We start from the raw sequence: 19,052 nt of genomic DNA on the forward strand, positions 1-19,052 counted from the left end.
TTGTGATGTTGTTTATTCTATTACTCGTTCTCTTCTGCTTGCTTTCTTTTTTCTTTCTCAGCAGGTGACCCAGGTGATTGATATATGCATTTTTTTTTTCTCTGCCCGTTCTGTTGGTTTTTGTCTTTTGCCCTTCTCCCCCGTCCCTCTTCTCAGCTGTTTCTCTTTCCCTCTTTCTTTCTCCCCTTCTTTCCCCCAGTCAAGTCTGTCCCGTATTCAGTAAGTGAAAATAAAATAAACAATAAAAGGTGAATCAAATGGACCATTACGGCAAGGCTGGGATGGTCAATTTGGTAAAGTAAATCCGTTGGGCATCTTTCTTTGCCTTTAGACAACAATTCTGATGGCAAAAGAGCCAAACGGGACAGGCAAAAAAAAAAAAAAGAAAAAAAAGAAACGTGACACTACAGTGGAGTTGCTGATAGATATATTACTTTACATACAGTACCTCTTTTACATTAAAACCTGAAACTGCTGCAGAAGTTAAAACTACTGTGACTACTGTCACAACCCTAACAAAATAATCACTTTTGCCTAAAAAAAAAAAATGTAGTTTTTTTTTATTACATCAGATCACAATGCTCGTGGAATGTATTAAATATTCCCGGTAAGGTTCCTAGGGCACATGTTCTGCTCGTTGTCCCTGATGAGAGGAGATCTGGAAAAGAAATGATGCAAATATTAAATTAAGTGATAAAATACTGAAGGATGTTTTTCAGAGGCTTAACCTTCTAAAATACTCTTTGTACTCTTTATGAATGATCCAATAAATTAATAATTTGTGTGTTAAAGTCCAATCACAATAATAGTAATAATAATTTTATGTTATGAATGACATACTGGATAGATTAATCAAAGCACAGACAATTCAGTGTATGACTGGAATAAGTGGTTAAACAAATTAAACTTGCTTAAAATTGAGAAAATACACACACACACACGTAAATTTTTTTTAATGAACTTACATTCAAAGACAAAAAAAGAAGGCACGGCAGTATCAGCTGCTGTTCTTGCTTTGTCCCCCAGAGGGCAGTGTAGCATAAGAAGCCTGAGTTGGAGCTGGTTGGGAGTTTGAGTTCTTTGACGTGGAAGAGGCTGAACTAATCCCTAAGCACCCATACGGGACTTTTTCTTGTTTATCAGAGAGCAGAGCGCCTTCCTCATCCTCATCCAAAGGAAAGACTCGAGGCTCCCAGGGTGTCTGAGGCTGACAAGTAAGACAAATCAATGACATTCAGAAAAATATTGAATATTATCTTTATTTGTAAATTGAATATGACAGGGGAGCGCATTTTTGTAAGTAGTCACAACTGGCTACATACATTTCCTGCAAGGCAGACATTAAGTGTAAAATAAAACTGCAGAAAGCTTTTTATTTGTCCTTTTTTTTCATAACAGTCCCTTCAGTGAATATGCACATTGAGGACTATAATACATCTGTGCATGGCTCAGAGGTCTGTTTAAAAATGAATAAATAATGGTTGTGCTTTAATCATGGTTTGTATGGCCTCTGGAGTGCATAAGAAGTGCAATGCAGTGAAGTAGGGGTTATTTGTAGTGTGGAGAAGGTTGATTAGGTTAGTCTGGTTTAGGGACAACTCATTCGCTCTCCAATCAAAGCAAAGTGGAATAGAGGACTGCAATCAGGGCATCATCACAGGAAACAAGAGTGGAAACAAGTATCTGTGTAGGCTCTCAAGAACCCACCAAGGCTCCATAGCTCACACAAGATGAATGAGATGAATGTTGCTGCTTTATATTCTTTGTCTCTGCTGAAGGACACGTGAAACGGCTTCATTTTTTCACAGGAATGTTACAGAAAATATCCTTACAGCAATGTATGGGTGAAAGTGCTGCAGTCTGCTGATTTTCCTTTAAATGATTTACAACGCCTTGTGTTGGAAACAACAGTCAAGCGTAAATACGGTAAACAGCATATTGGGGACACAACAGCGTAAATATGCATGACTCCACATGAGCTGCCTCCTGTGTCACCTTGATCAACCATCCTGTGATATTCTCAGTTTGTCTTGGGGATTTCAGGTTTCAGCTGTGGCGCTTTTGATCTTACCAGCCACTCCTCTGACCTCAGCGAATCATCAAGATCCAGCTGAGCGCAACTCCACTCCACAGAACTCTCCTCTCCTGATGTGTACATCCCACCCCCACTGCCTAAAAGCCTGCTGCCAGATCTGGAATGAGAAAACAAACAAACACTGTCTCAAATTTCCAGGTTTTTACATGCACACAAACAAAACAAGTCTGAAACCAGCTGCACGCCTTTGAGAGTTCACTGTTTAAAGCTTTCCAAATGTAATACAATGATTAGTGGTGGCATTAATCCACATTCAGGTAACATCTATTGGAAGATCTGAGGTTATAACACGTTCTTCTGTCTGCTCATTAACTAGCTGGATTAACTTCCTCAGTTATTGAGGTTTATTGTATATTTTTACAGAATTGTTTTATTTCTGTAGGCCCTTTAAAAACATTCTAACATTTTCTAACATTGTGGTTCACCTTAGATTTTGCATTACTCTCATTATTGCTACATTTATGAGTTTGTGTGGGTGTCCACACCTTGTAGGGCGCCTACGGTGTTTCCTCTTATCCCAGGACGACCAGCGTAACTTCTCTTTTTGCTCCAAAGCCAGGTGCCGCTGAGCAAAGACTTCATCACTGAGAGCCTCAGCCTAAACACAACAGACAGACAGACAGACAGACAGAAGGGCATTAAGATGCTGGATTGTTCACAAATGAAAATAAACTGCTCATGTTCAAAGAAAAGAAATGCTCTGTTTCATGCCCCTCCACCTTCTCTGGCTCCATCTCCATCAGAGGCTGGATGTCAACTACTCGCCAACTGCAATAAAGATAAACTAATCATTATAATAATGATAATGGACAACTTCCATTTACTTTTGTCATTTTTAAACAATAGCTTTACAAATCAGACATCACTCTGGTAAAAGTGATTGTTTATAATAAATAAGTTGCAAAATACAATTATGCAGAATCACAACTACTGTAAAACCAGTCAATAAGACTGGTCATTAGTCATCCTAAAGGAGTTATGGTTCATAGTGATACATTGTAACACTTTCAGGGGTGTTTCCATTTCATACCTGGGTATTAGAATTTCTTTGTATTGCAGCTTTTCTACTTTAGCCAGTGGCATGGGAATGACAATGTTGTTGATGTTGTACACGTTCTCTCCCTGGCGTTTGCGAACAAAGCCCTAGAAGGAAACGTTCCCAGGTTGAATCAAGAGCTTACCAATCGTTCAGAAGAGTTTACATATTCAGAGTCATTCTAAATCTTCAGATGTCCTGACAAAACTTTTGTGGTCATCTTTCTTTACATTTCACACATATGCGCATATTAAGTGACTTAGGTGGATCTATCCTATCCTGTCATATCCATCCTATCCTAACCGCGCTTCATCCTAATCTGAACTAAATCTGCTACTTCTTACATTTCACCTATATCATTTTCTTGGCTCTTTAGTTTTTAATAATAACATATGTTTTGTGTTACCTGTGAGGCCTGCTTGTGTGATGCATGTGAGTAGCTCTCCTCTAGCACATCATCTGAACTTTCTGCTGGATCACAGAGCTGGTACAGGGCATCCTCCTCATCTGGGTATACAAACACAGACATATACAGGCATGCTGTACACTAAAACCAGCAGCTACATTGTTAAAACAGCTCTAACAAGAAACATCAAGAGCACAAATTTCCACTAAGGCAGCTCACTCTGGGTCGTATTTACGTTTAGGGAATAGTATTGGATTTTCTATATATTCATTTAATTTTCTTTGTTCTTTTGAAAGTATTTTAAGGTGTTAGCATACGAGTAAAAACAAGTGGAAAGTGCAGACTTTTGTTATTTGCCCCACTGAAACTCATTTTAATATATTTGACATGATTTTAAGTACAATTTGGTTTTATTTATGAGGACATTCTATGTGTAAATGACATACAGCTAGATGATACTTAGAATCCCCATAGATCATTCCCTATATGTTGATGATACAGATTCATCTATGTTTCGTTTTTGAGTTCTAAGGCTTTTTTGGATGAAAGACAAATTTTGATGTACTGTTAACATGACAGCGCTCTACACCCCTACAACGCTTAACCAGAATTCAATCAAAACGTTTCGAGCTAATGTGTTTGCAGACAGAATGACGACACGCACACACGACCAAAAACATAAGCTGTGGAAGAAGTAATGAAACCCAAGTATGAGCTTTCACTGCGTATACACACCTTCCAGCAGCCTGCGGATGCGTCTTCTCTTCCTTCTCCTCTGACTGGCTTTGCTGTGTCGACTCTGAGCAGAGACTAACAACCTGATGGGTGACAAACCCATAACTCTGCTTTTACGATGCCTGCCGTTCTGCTTGTATTCCTGACCTACAGCGAAACACAGAGACAAACACAAGAAACTGAATTAATAGACTGTCAGAATGATTTCGAGTTTTTCATTTTTATTCCAATCTACTACCAATCAGTGAAAACATTAATCCCCAATCATTATTTATATGAGTTTTACTCACCAAACTGCTGCTTCAAGTTACTTTAAAGGAACAGGACACAGAAGTGGATCTTTTTTTTTTTTTTTTTTTAAATATGGCTATAGCAATTAATTTGTCTTTAAACACACTGAGTTCTCTATGTTACACTGTAAAATATACCACAGTTGAAAGTCATTTATCATCAGTCTCCACGTCATCCGTCCACATTTCTGCATCTTGCTTGATTTGACGGTTTATGTAATCTCATCCCATTTCAGCTGAGATCAGCTTTGATAAGAAATCTGCTTCCATGTGGCTATTATCTGAGCTGGCATTTACCTGACAGACTGCCTTCTTCGGGTATTGACAAACGACAATAAGATCATTCAAGCTGACACAAAATCGACAAGCGTTGCCCGGTCTGATGCCTTCATCCGTTGTCAGTCTGCTTCCTTTGTGTCTCCTCCTTTATGCTCTCCCCCTCTCATCTATATCATTCCACATTTCCTCAACCTTTACCAGAGAAATAGTGGAAAATCTAAACTTTGAATCATCCATCTACAATATGGAAAACCACGTATGCAAGATCCTCTTAAATTGTTAACCTTCCAGGCTGCCAAAGGTATGCAGCGTAAATGTTACAGGAAATTATCATTCATTAGCTTCAGACTAACATACCAAGGTGCTTACAGACATAGGTGAAATGCCAAATGATTTTATTTCCATCTACTGCTCAGTTGGATGCCTCTTACAGCCCCAGTGGGATATCTGACACGCTAGGAATGAATTATGATAGTCGACGGGGAGAAAACAAGCAGAGTGAGCGGATGACTTTGAAGCAGCCGGTTATTGTTTGCCTTCACTGAATACAAGCAAATGGGTGAGCTGTCTGGATATGATGAACTGTCATTTCATTTTTAATTATGCACAAATTATTCTTTAGAAAAACTGAAAGACTGCATTTATTACCTGAACTGTTGCATTAATGAATCCGAGTGGCTGCTTAGAATATAAAGACACGGATGCTACCACTGATTTAGCTACAATTACAATTAAAGTAACTTTTGCTTGCCTGTTATAGGTTATATTACTTTAGCAAAAACAATCTGATCCAGTCGCTTTGATAACGGTATTAAGAGCACATGCACAGGTGCGGCTTTTTAAAGTGCACCTCTATCCTTCGTTCTTCTTAATCGCTGAATGACTGATCACACTATAGTAAGCTGCAAGCATGCTTTGGGCCTAAATATCAGTATGGTGAAAACAAAGGAGACCAGCAGAATGAAAGAGAGCACCACACAATGAGGCATAATTTGTAATCAGTACAAGTATACAGAGCGATCTTACTGTTGTGCAGCGGCGTGGAGCTGTGTCGCTTGTAGTTTACTGGACTGTTGACAACTAAAGGTCTTTGGGACCATACTTCTCTGCCTGGCACCCTCTTTACATGGTGGCTCGTAGGTGTGCCTGGAAGAATATGATAATTTTTAAGTGTGGGGACACAAGAATACAACACCTTTTGCAAATTCAATTCAGCACACAGTTTAAACAGTAGCATCTCAACACTCGTCGCCCTAGTTGTACAGAATCTATGCATACTAAAACAAAAAGAAAAATAAATTTTAAAAAGTTTTTAAAAATTCTTTACACACCATCCCTGCTGCCATGTATTTAAGAATGGTTGTGCCAGAAGTTTCTTCCTGTTAATAGGGAGATTTTCCTTCCCACTGTCACCAAAGTGTTTGCTCATAGGGGGTTGTTGAGTTTTTCTCTGAATATATTATTCTAGGGTCTAGGGCTGTTCAATATAACGATATATATCGGATGACGATATAAAAACGTCTATTGTTTCATTTTACGCCATCATTTGTTTCATGGTGTTGCAAAATAAACTGTTTACGGCAATATTTTTTCATCGTTTTGATGGTCACTGTAGTGGCTATATTAATTTCTTAAAGTTCTCTCTTTCTCTTATATTTAATATAACCACATTACAGACAGACAAGTGCCTGTTTTTATGCTTTGTGGTTAGCAACAATGACGGTAATAGCATCGCGTGTCCGCTTGTTTATGTTCCACATAAACCTTTCACAATAAAGCTCAAGATCCTGTTGAGACTTTTCAAAATAAACTGAATCACGTGAAAGAGCAGATTATTTACGGATGAGAATTAAAAAAAGAGCCGCCAAGAGCTAAAAAAATAAACCTTAGACCTACACGTTAGAACAGGCTTTTCCCCGCAGCACGCCGTGTAATAAATACTGACAAAGAAAACGGCGGCCGTTACAACTTATGTCTAAAAATGTATAGTTTCATGCATCGGTTAAAACACTCGACTCCAGCTACATGACGCGGAGCTGGAAACACTTCCCGCAAGACGAGCTGCCCGAGATTCACAGAATTTACAGAAAATGTTACATTTTTGTGATTTATATCGTTATCGGGACGATAGAATTCTTATATCGGGATATGAGATTTTGGTCATATCGCACAGCCCTACTAGGGTCTACCTTACAATATAAAGCGCCTTAAGGTAACTGTTGTTGTTATTTGGCGCTGTATACATAAAACTGAATTGAATTTAAAAAAAAAAAACGTTTAAATAACACTAAGAATCACGATCACATTACATTAGTAGTCACCAGTAGTTAAAAATATTATCATTGCAAAAGACCACAACAGAAGACCAGGAGATTAAGGAGCTTTATCCCCCTGAAAACATTTGGACTTGTCCCTATGTTGACTTCATCTGAGTGATCGTTCTCCAAAGTGCGATTAAAAATGTGGTTACGGTCCATCACGACAGGACTTGTGCTTTCATTTTAAGGTTTAATTATTGTGATGCCAGTTTTAAAATATTGCATGTAACCTGACCTGTTTTCTTGGCTCTGTGGACCAGTTCGGTTAAGTTTTGGCAGATTATTCTCATCTGCTGTGTGCAGTGGGGTCTTTTTAAAATTCTGACTGATCACACTATAGTAAGCTGATATGACAAGACGTATAACTAAAAACATCTACCTTTTATACCTTATAGTTTATTATAACCCTACAAACATATCTCAACTGCCCCCTACTTTAGCAAATCTTGTTGGTTTTTTTTGCTCTACAGGCCTGAGATGACAAATACATGGCCAGGGTGTGTGACCCTTCAGAGTCAGTCTACCATGTCAGACAGGAAGCCTAATATTTACTCTTACTGACTGCAGTTCAAAAACAACATTGTAATCAAATGATCTAAAAATCTTGATTAGCTTACAAAGTTTGCTCATGCTGACCAATGTAATGTAGCTACGTTTCTCCTACCAAACGACAGAGACGACACAGGGTGACGTCGAAAGCTGAAGGTGTCGGAGGAGACCCCGCTGGAGCTACAGTCGGGATCAGAGCACGAGACTATGGGATCACAAGAGGAGTAGCATGAACAGGAAGATGAGGACAGCGAGGAGGAGAAGGTAGCCGTGGACTTTCTTGAGTGCTGGAAAAGGAAAAGAGAACAAGAGATTAAAAAGATTACTTAAAAAAAAATGCTCAAGATAGGCAGAGCAAGATTAGCAACAGGAAAGAATTTCTTTACAGTTTACCTTTCCTTTCCAGGATATAAGTGATATGGATGTAAGGAAGCTGATCTCTGATGGAGTGCACTGATTAAAGTCATTAATCTGTTAAACGCTCTTTTTGTTATTGAACAATGTCACAATGATGATGGCTCAGCGCTGCTTATTATAGCAGCTACAATTGTAGTGTTCAGAATCAGAAAGATGCAGAAACTCTATAAATATCCTGGCACTGTGTGAGACATGCCGATGCTTAAAAGTCCTTCAAGGTCAAGAACATGTGAATGAGAAATTAAATAGTTAAGCTGATTTATAGATTCCTATGCTGTACACATCCTCATTACCGCAACAGTGTGAAGCTAAGAAGCACTCGACACACACCGCCACTGCAATCTTTTATCTGCAGTAAGAGGACAGCATAATGTACTGGCCCCGCAGGCTAAATAAAGGCTTGAGCTTTTAAAATAGCACCCTGCATTTGTTGATCTGAATTAGAGATATTATTTCTTAATTAAAAGCAGGTGTTCGGCTTTGAACAATAATTCCTATTTAATTTGGAGACCTATTTTAGTGATGGCACTCCACTACTGAAGCTAAAATAGGTCTCAAAGGCACTGCTTTAAAGCTACATTTCATAAGAATCTCTGAACTGCTTTAAGAAGTACATAAATCAATGTATTTGATATGCTTGCAGGGTAATAAGAGGCACAATTTGACAATTATATACAGCATGTAAATGGTTAAACAGACTAGAAGAAGAAGGGGGTCGACATATGGCTTACCAGTGGACTGCCAGAGCCGTATGAGTTGAAAGTGAACAGCCTGGGCTTGTGGTAGGTGACCAGGGGTCGGGTTCGGGCACACACGCATGACGCATCAGCTTTAAAGAGCCGCCTAGTCCCTAGTCTCTTTCTCTTGGAGCTCACAGGCAAGAAAACATCTCCTCTCTGGCCGCTGCAGAAACACAACCAGATGAGGTCACGTGTTAGGTTTGTGCTTTGTAGCAAGTTCACAATGCTCAAAAAGCAACTTCTTTCAAGGTGTTGATTCCTTAGATCTTGTTCATCAATCCCTACTTATACCCACTTGTTACTGTACATGAATAAAAGAAACAGAATGCCTTTCATTTATTATGGGGCTTTCATCTTCACAGGCAGGCAGAGAGTTAAAAAGGCAACAGGAAGGGGAGACATGAAGGGATTACTGAAGTCAGACTCCATGAAGAGACCGAAGTGGGTTCAGTGGGTTTTACGACAAGCTGGGACGTGCTTTCACCCTATCGCCTAGACTTTAAAGAGATAACAGACAAACTTCTATCACCATTAGAGTCTGAAATATGTCAGATTTTCACATAAATTAACAGTATTTAAAGACGTTTTTTGTAAATGTGTCATTTAACTGCAACTTGTAAAAAGCACACAGGATAATATAGGTATTAACACAATCTGACTACTTGTGTGTGTGTGTGTGTGTGTGTGTGTGTGTGTGTGTGTGTGTGTGTGTGTGTGTGTGTGTGTGTGTGTGTGTGTCCTCTACCTTGGGAGGGTTCTCCTGTCTTTACAGGTCTGGGACTGTTTTGAGAGCGGTGAAAAGCTCAGAGGGGGCATCAGACTGTTGACGATCTGGCTAAGCTGAGCACTCTGCAATGAAGACATCAGCCAAATAATGCACATAAGAGTGAGATACAATCCAGCCGTTCAGACTTCCCCTGAAGCATTTTCTTCACAGAAAGATCATATCGAGTTAGATGTCTTTAGCCTTGGCTGATTCCTATTATTTGGTATCAGGCTGATAAATATAAGCAAGCCTTGTAATCTTAAAAAGGAGCACAGTACACATATGAGAACTTTCTACCAAGGCGAATAAAAAGAGTATGAACCGAGAGTGAATAGAAAGTCCCACATTGAATGAGCTCAGAAAACATGTTGAGGCAAAACACATATTTTGGTATTTAGGTACATACCACTTCTAAAGCAAGTGTAAATGGAAATACAAATAGAAGTTGTTTTTCTTGGGTGGGTGAGCACGCTGGGGGCGTGTTAATGACTTTATATAATGGATCGCCTAAGGTTGGCATGTGGTTTTCTTTCCATACGAATCATATGGATTGCAAGGATAAGCAAACGAGTAAGGTCGGTGCTCACTGAACATACTATGTGTCTTATACGATTTTAGCCTGGAGTTGAAGTGACAGGTTTTGTGTCCTAACTAATCATATGGTCACATGAGTCGAATCAATGTGATTAAAATCAAGGATCATGAATCTAAAAAGGACCACTTGATGATCTTTTCAACAGATTACCCAGCTCTAGGTCATAAACTTAAATCACAACATGTCTCGGTGTGGGTTGTGAATCAATACGTTTTTGTTTTTTTACGAAATTTGATTCTTGTGTGCACATAAGTACAGCTTTAAAGCTATCAAGAGTAGGGATGGGTACCGGTATCCGGTGCCATAACATAAACGGTAGTAACCAGACCGAAAAGCAGCGCACATTTCGGTGCTTTTTTTCCTGAGACGTCATACACTTTGGATTCTAGCCAATCATTTTACCTTTCCGAGGATAGTAGGCGGGCCCAGGTACGTACGTTCTTTTAGAGCAGAGCTACAGAATAAAAAGTCTGGCTGTACTTCACAGCAAAAGATGCAAACTCAGCAGCCTGCTTTAAGCTGATACTGTGCAAAGGAGGTAACACCTCGAATCTGATGAAACACCCGGCGACGCATAGCGTTTTTTTGAAAGCCAAGAAATGCACAGTATTTGATAGCTTGCTGCGAGACCTCACACCGTGCACATCTACTGCGGGTGTGGTGCCTGTTATCGGATCCGGAGTTAGCAACATCCCCCAAGAACCCGAAGAGGAGAGTCCTGGCCCCTAGCCCTGCCAGTGTAGCAGAAATGATGACGGATGATGATGGCAGCAGCAGCCGTTCTTCTCTGGGCGAGTAGCTTAATGTTGTTCGTGTGTAATTTACGTTGAGTAGGCTAACCACGTTATTACATTAATACACGTAAGGTGAACTAGCAAACACCGTCGTGGTTACATGCGGCTGTCTTCTTGTTTGATGGCAGATACTCCCTTCACCCTGGCCAAAAAGGCTAAAATGACCAAAGAAAAAGTGGGAAACAGCTAAACATGAGAGATTTTTGGACAAAATTGGTGTTTTTTTCCATTGATTAAGCACTGCTTCCAGCCAAGAGTGATGCCATAAATCCCCTATAGCTGCAGAAAAGGCTAACATTGTTATCTTTTTACAAAAAAACAGCTAAACATGAGAAGTTTTTGGACAAAGTGTGTGTTCTCCATTCTTTAAGCACCGTTTCGAGCACCGTTTAAGCACCGGCACCGTTTCAAAAGTACCGGTATCGGATAAAACCTAAACGATACCCATCCGTAATCAAGAGTGTGCACCATCTTAAATACATAGCCAGATGTCAGCTACTATCTGAGCTTCAACAGCTGCAAAAAATAAATAAGCAATTTCATAGTTACAGACTTATTACTTAACGGTCGACTTCATAAAGCACAAATTCATTCATTTGACCTGCAGCCTCTAATTTAGCATATTACCAGAGGTCAGAAAGTAAGCATACCATAATTAATTAGTTTAATCCTCTCAACCTGACATTGGGATATGAAAGATCACAAGACAGAAAAGGGTAATCTCCTAAAACAGCATCTATAATTCTAGATTACTAATCCTCTTTATTTTAAACTCATGCCTGGTATCAGAGGTGCAAGTAATAATCCCTCCATCCTACCTGTCTCTCTATATTGTGCAGAAGCCGTGTAGGGCTGCAGGGTTCATTGTCCGGATCAGAAGCTGTGCAGGATAAACCTGCCATTTCCTTCAGCAGGGTCTGCTGAATCTGCCTGTCAGTCAGTGGCTGGGAGTCTGCAAGCACCACCCGACCCTGAGAAACACAGAGATCCACAGAAAAACAGAGAAGAGAGGATCCAAACACTGATTAAAACATACTACTTATTGTAGCTCGGGCAATCCATGAAAGTTTGTTTTTTGTATCCCTTTTCTTGACAAGAGTGTGCAAGCTTAATGTCCTATAATATAACTGACCAACTGTCTGTCAGTCAGTTGGTACAGACACCTTTTGTCATACCTTCATAGAGCATATATGCTTGTGGACCCCCTCCAGTTGTAGTATCCTCCCTTCTAGTTCATCCAAGCGCAGTTCCAACCAAGTCCATCGGCTGCTCAGCTCTGCTCTCTCTTCCAGCCACTGCTTCTCACAGCTGCTGCTGCTGCTGGCAGGAGGGACAGGGTGATGGATGACAAGGGAGGACAGTTACACCCGTACAAAAGCACTTTAATATTATATTCATCCCTGTCAAAGGCTTTACACCCCCCCATTCAACCCCACAAGAAGAAAGACGAGTGTAAAGCTGTAAGCCTTGGATTTTTATTTCATCGCGCTGAATACAATCATGAAAACCAGGTATGTCGGTCTGAGAACAAGATGATTAATCAATCTGCAATTTTGTACTGCAGCTCTGTCTACCTGACCTATTTTATACAGGCATGTAAACTGTTTAGCATCCAAACAGCATGGGGGGGGGGGGGGGGAGAATTTTGCTCAAGCACAAAAGCCTATCTAGGCCACAGAATAAAGCACAGTTGACTTGTGTGGTGTGTGTCTATAGCATGTTTCCATGGCACTAGGCTGTTCAGTTAGCATTTATCTTTGTGTGGTGTGTGTGTGTGTGTGTGTGTGTGTGTGTGTGTGTGTGTGTGTGTGTGTGTGTGTGTGTGTGTGTGTGTGTGTGTGTGGTTGGCTGACTTCAGCAGGGCAATAGTTGCTATGGCATTGCTCATGGACCTTGGCTAGGATAGACAGAGACTCCCCCACTTCAAACAGGAGAGGAAAAGGTTAGGCTAGTCAGCAAGCAGCTACACACAGTGCACCTGGCAAATACCCTTTGATATTATGAGTTAGCTATTTCACTGTTACCCTGATTAATCAAATACCCTAAATGCTGTTTGCTTCAATGAACACAGTTAGCCTCACTTTATGGTCAATACAAAAACAAAGAAAGAAAAAAGAAAAAACAGCCAAACAGTCCATTAAATGTCCAAAATGGCTTATTTCTCCAATAAGTTTCACTCAATCCCAAGCTAGTGTCTCTTTGTTGAGCAGTAGGCGCTCTTTTTCCTTCACAGACAATGGCCAGACCTGGCAGCCCTGCAGCTCACTCCAACTGTATAATGAGAAAATTCCAGGAATATTTGTGGAGCATTAGGAGAAGAGGAAAGGACAGAATGGGAACGGCTGCTTCATACCTGTTACTGTGCTTGTTCACAGACTGCATCCATTACATCCATACTTCTATATTGCATATTTGAATCCTGGCTGCGCCAGGAAGAAGACCCCCTCCCCCCAATTTGAGGCTCTTGCAGAAGCATCAAGATTTTAGGGTGTGCCTGGCATTTAAACTTGACCACTTAGACTCTGAAAAATACTGCTGTGCAGCATGTTTGAAAATGAAAACAGAGCAACATCTGGAAGTGATTTTTTTCTTTTAAGTCAAACTATATCTGTGCTTCACAAGTTCATACGTCGAATGATAAAAGTCTTTACTATTTAACATTTCTAAAAGAGAGCAGTGACCCATCCCCTCCCCTGCAGCGTCCTATCCTCTTTGAGAAGGAATCAACCATAAAAAATGTTTTAAAAAATCCCCAGGCAAGGTTTACAGATGAAGAACGGAGCATTGTTCCATGCAGGAGGAGAGCAGTCTCTACAAAGGACAAGCTGACACTCCTGAGATGACACAAGCTGGCCAAATAAAAGCACACGCGCAGACACACAAACAATACTGTCTCAGTACTGTTGTCAGACCCAGCAACCATTATTTTAGTTAGTGTTCTGGACTGAATCCAGGCTCACGGGAAACAACTTAAGGGGTCAACAAGGTTGAATCTTATTGATGAAAGGTTTGTGAACTATATTGCGATTTCAATAACTACTGCACAGGCTAGGATCACGCGCTTATTCTCTAGACCTGAAATAAACCCTTAACCCCATCTGTGCAAGAGCTCCGGCTGCAAAGACTGCCTGTCGTCTAAAATGCATGTTTATCATCTGAATCATCATCCCAAGTGACCGTAATCCTTTTTATTTTTTTTAAACATCCTGCTAGGCAAGACAGATCTCCCTGATTCACTTAGTTTTTTTGAACAGTTATAGCTACTAAAATAAAAAGCAAACAAACTTGCAAACCAAGCCCAAAACCTGAATTCAGGTAAACAAAACAAAAGGGCAATCAGGAACTAGACTAAGCAGCAATTTCATTTTTAAGTGTAGTTTTTCTAGATGTTAAAGCTTTAAAAAGATTGCATTTGATATTTTACACATTCAGTCAAAAAAAACAAAAAACAAAAACAAGGACACCACAAACATCTCAACCTTGAATCTAGACACACGCTTTAAAGTATTTTTTCACTAGAAAGAGGAGGAGCTGAGGAATGTGCACACAGAATGGCTGGCAAGTTGCTGCCTTGTTGGAAAGACTGTGTTTATTTCCTACCCTGTGGGTAAAAAGAGCTGGCTGCTCTGTTGAATCTGTTATGACTGCAGCATGGAAAAGGAACGCGCGCGCTTGTGTGTGTATGGTAAAAAAATGTCATAACACTCCCCCACATCTGGGAGGACAAAACTTGCACTTATGACAACCACACTGTAAACCTCACTGAAGGCCAAGTAAACAGCACGGTGGACCTCGTAACACTTTACATGATTTTTTCCAAAACTCGCACTGTTATTCTAAAAGAAGGAGTGGATTTCTTATGTCATTCTTGGCATTTGTAACCGTGCATGACTTAATACTGACTTAATATGCCCTTCCCATATTGTCAAGCAAACTTGACAATCCATTCACTCCACTTTTACATCAGTCGAAGTTAAAAAGCTGCTCTCGTCGGGTTTTTAACTGACCAGACGCCCAGTGCCAGAGCCAACCTCTGTGAACTTTCAACAGTAATTAAGAAAAGAGCAGTGATTTTTACTGTGAAGAACAGCTGCTTTCTGGTAACCAGATCCCAGAACAGTTTGCCAGTGACACTACAGCTGAGTTTTGGAACCTGTTTTCATATACTGTTGATATGGCTTTAGCTGAATAAACGGTTAAGCTGTGCCGTTCTGTGGAGTTTTAAAGTCTGAGCACTCTTGCTGGTTTATTTAGCTGTAATCAGCAGCTGTAATAGCCACACGCTCACTGTGGCACTGGTTGAATAAACAAAAACAGACCTGGATACTCACATGGATGAAATCCTGCTACGAATCTTTTCCTCCACTGGCTCCTCATCTGAGCTGCTGCTGGCTGTAGCCTCAGAGTCCAAGGCCTCCTGCAGACCTCTCAGTACCACCTGACTGGAGTGGCTGAACTCTCCGACCTCTGAGAAGGATGACGAGGCTATTGGCAACTCTAGCCAAGGAAAACTTAGTTTACTGCTTTCTTGTGCAGAGTTGAAGCAGTCAAAAGACAAATCTCCATGTTGACTGTGTTTTGCCAGCCCCTCCAGCTGCTGGTTGCAGTGCCGCACAGTCTGCTCTCCTAGCAGGATCTGCAGTCTCTTTCGCAGTTTCAAAGCCCGGCTGCGCAGGTCTGTCTGCCGCGAGAACTGCGCCTTCACGGCTTCCTCTAGCACAGCTCTGGACGTCAGCTGGTCAGGGCTTACCCTGTCAATGCAAGGCTGCGCTGAAACTGGGGGAGGGCAGACCATCCCCGCTGCTTTCTCCTGTCTCAGCGAAGGTGGAGGTGCAAACAAATGTGTGTGGCCCGGGGATGTTAACTCCCCTTGGGGATATGGAGGACAAACACTCGTAAGGTTAAGAGAGGAGTGGTACACATCACCACCATATGGCTGGCATTCAGGAGCGGCACTCCATCCATGTGGCAGACAAATGTGTTGTCTATTGTGTTCAGGCCCAGGAACTAAAAACATGTCCGGTACATCTGGGAAGACTGAGGCCACATGATGGGAATCTCTGGAGCCTTTATTGAAGGACAGGAGGTTGACAAGGGAGTTTGGACTGGGCAGGGACATCGTCTCACACTGGCTGTCGGATGTCTGCGGGCATGGCGAAAGCGGAGGGTTGGAAGAAGCGTCCAAGAGACTGAAAGGTAGGCAGGAGTCCAGGAAGTGAAATGAAGAAAGGTTCCACATCTTCTGCTGGAGGTCATTGTCATCATCATCTATGGGTCTCATGTGAGGCTGTAGCTCTATACTGCACATGGCTCTCCCATCTGAGTCAGTTCTGACAGTGGCAGGGGGTGAGGACAAGTGGATCCCGTGGCCATTTTTAAGGATTTTTGTCAGAGCTGGGGCCATACCCTTCTCTGAACCACTGATGCGCTAGAAAGCCAAGGGTGCAGACTTCACAGGCTGTGCCTGAAATGACCTGACAGCAGCAAAAACACATGTTGGCAACTGACAACACTGAGATCACAAAAGCCACAGTATCGCTAAAAAAAAGTCACTTTTTTAGATAATAAGGGATAAACTGAAAGCGCAGACACCAAATAAAATGCACTTCTAGTTTACGTTTACGTTACATTTTTATAATTAAGGGGTAATATATATATATATATATATATATATATATATATATATATATATATATATATATATATATATAGAATATGGTAGTAATAGCAGTGCCAGACACATTTGGGATGATCGACTCATAATTTTGGTCGCATGATTCCTTTACAGCCTCTTTCCGCGTTTTCCACTTATGACGACCAAACGAAAAGTCCTGCCGCGGACGTGATTGGAAGAAAATACAGAAAAAATACCAACCCAGTACGAAGTTACGAAGTGTGAGCCCCCGGTCCTTGTACTCGTCCATCACAGGTCAAAGGTAACGGTAAACATACAAATATAACGGCGGACTGTAACCACCAAAGCTAGCTGAGCTATAACGGTAACGTTAACACTCCATGAAGTCTCTTTGAGGTGGATCTACACTCACCTGAACACAAGGTAAACCGTTGACTTTAACATCGCTTATGTGCTTCGGAAAATGACATCTGATCTTTCTGAGCATTTAGAAAGCAGAAAAATCTAATCAGGCGAGCTTCTATGGCTTTCCAACAGCTTATCAAACGGTGGCACTTGTCTTTTCCCAGACTTTCGGCGCGGTGGTTCTCCTGTACATTAACCGCTCAGCTCCTTCTCCTCCTCCTTCACCAACTGCCGAGAGGACGAAACACATCTGAACGATCCTGAGAGAAGGGGCTGGACCTGATGCCTTCATGGTCATCTAAGAAGCTCAGATCTCTCACAACTCAAAGTGAAAACTTGCACATACAGTGCCATGAGAAAGTGTTTTCCTCCTTCCAGATCATCAAACAAATTTTCATATTGGACAATAAAAACCTGAATAAATACAAAATGCAGTTTTTCATTGATGATCAAATGTATTAAGAAAAATGTGGCAAACACTTTAAGAAAAGTTACATTTCATCATCAATTGAAAAAAAAACATGTATTGCTTATAATACTTATTGTAGCGTTGAATATTAATTCAGACTTTACACTACTGTAAAAACATCTCTTGTTTATAATATTCTAAATATAAGATAAAGGATTTCAATTTTATAACGTCCATTATTCCTGATGTATTGTAGGCTAATCAAGTTCCCTTCTCATTATAAGATGCAACATTCCTGTACATACCATGTCTATATACATATATATTTGTATGATTCGAAGATTAGAACGTGATTTAGTTATAGGTGTAGTAGTCATAATTTATTAATCAATGTTATTATTTGATGATTATTATGCCTACCATTATACCTTTCCCAAATTTCCGACAGGACCTGAAGGTGACTTCTGAGATTATTTAACCTCGGCTTGCATCAAAGGGCAAAAATCAATCACAGCAAAGGCAATTTTTGTACTTGATGTTTTACAGCTAACTTCTCTATTACAAATATATATTATTAACAGCAAGTCTTATTATATTGTTGTTCATTTCATAAACCAGCCTCACTTTATAGGTTCCCACTAGAAAATTATCATAAAGAAATACATCAACAAATGCCAGATACCTGTGTACCTGCTAGAGTGTTAAACGCATTTAGTTTGCTGCTTACAAATGCTAAAGAGAGGTAAGTTTAAATATGGAAAGATATCCTCTCAGCAAATATTTCACCATAGCATTGTAAAACACAGTTCTGTTAACATGTGAGATTAAAAACTACACCCTCATACACAGTTTTTTTAGACATTTCGAAAATTCAACAATTTAACAATAATATATATATATATATATATATATATATATATATATATATATATATATATATATATATATATAAAACACCCAGCACGCCCCTGCGGGCGGTTTATCCTTCAAGCTCGGGTCCTCTACCAGAGGCCTGGGAGCTTGAGGGTCCTGCGCAGTATCTTAGCTGTTCCCAGGACTGCGCTCTTCTGGACAGAGATCTCCGATGTTGTTTCCCGGGATCTGCTGGAGCCACTCGCCTAGCTTGGGAGTCACCGCACCTAGTGCTCCGATTACCACGGGGACCACCGTTACCTTCACCCTCCACATCCTCTCGAGCTCTTCTCTGAGCCCTTGGTATTTCTCCAGCTTCTCGTGTTCCTTCTTCCTGATATTGCTGTCATTCGGAACCGCTACATCGATCACTACGGCCGTCTTCTTCTGTTTGTCTACCACCACTATGTCCGGTTGGTTAGCCACCACCATTTTGTCCGTCTGTATCTGGAAGTCCCACAGGATCTTAGCTCGGTCATTCTCCACCACCCTTGGGGGCATCTCCCATTTTGACCTCGGGACTTCCAGGTTATACTCCGCACAGATGTTCCTGTACACTATGCCGGCCACTTGGTTATGGCGTTCCATGTATGCCTTGCCTGCTAGCATCTTGCACCCTGCTGTTATGTGCTGGATTGTCTCTGGGGCATCTTTACACAGCCTGCACCTGG

At 40.8% G+C, this 19,052-nt stretch overlaps 1 protein-coding gene across 2 annotated transcripts; it reads right to left on the minus strand.

The window, feature by feature from the left end:
• Window positions 1-410: 410 nt before the first annotated feature.
• kansl1l (KAT8 regulatory NSL complex subunit 1-like) lies at window positions 411-17,310 on the minus strand. 2 transcript variants are annotated; one of them, XM_004555528.3, is made up of 16 exons: window positions 17,068-17,310; window positions 15,352-16,494; window positions 12,196-12,337; window positions 11,839-11,991; window positions 9,611-9,714; window positions 8,857-9,028; window positions 7,824-7,995; window positions 5,868-5,987; window positions 4,273-4,419; window positions 3,538-3,638; window positions 3,126-3,238; window positions 2,815-2,863; window positions 2,581-2,693; window positions 2,072-2,192; window positions 966-1,207; window positions 411-658 (listed from the first exon to the last, which is right to left on the minus strand). In XM_004555528.3, exons 2-15 carry the CDS (start codon window positions 16,422-16,424, stop codon window positions 998-1,000), a joined length of 2,790 nt encoding a protein of 929 aa, XP_004555585.3. In that variant the 5' UTR covers window positions 16,425-16,494; window positions 17,068-17,310; the 3' UTR covers window positions 411-658; window positions 966-997. The 2 variants fall into 2 exon arrangements, with proteins under 2 accessions (XP_004555585.3, XP_004555583.3); XM_004555526.3 differs by having other exon boundaries at window positions 12,196-12,340.
• Between the last annotated feature and the right edge of the window lie 1,742 nt (window positions 17,311-19,052).

The sequence above is a fragment of the Maylandia zebra genome, linkage group LG16 (assembly GCF_041146795.1).
Source record: "Maylandia zebra isolate NMK-2024a linkage group LG16, Mzebra_GT3a, whole genome shotgun sequence".
In the NCBI taxonomy this organism is placed as follows: domain Eukaryota; kingdom Metazoa; phylum Chordata; class Actinopteri; order Cichliformes; family Cichlidae; genus Maylandia; species Maylandia zebra.

What these genes read in the sequence shown, in the direction of transcription:
- kansl1l (XM_004555526.3), bottom strand. Translation starts at nt 16,424, where the DNA reads ATGGCCCCAGCTCTGACAAAAATCCTTAAAAATGGCCACGGGATCCAC. An exon ending in ACGGCTCTGGCAGTCCACTG is followed by an intron (nt 7,996 to 8,856) that starts GTAAGCCATATG and finishes TTCCTTTTCCAG; the next exon opens with CACTCAAGAAAGTCCACGGC. An exon ending in CATCCGCAGGCTGCTGGAAG is followed by an intron (nt 3,639 to 4,272) that starts GTGTGTATACGC and finishes TTGTATACCCAG; the next exon opens with ATGAGGAGGATGCCCTGTAC.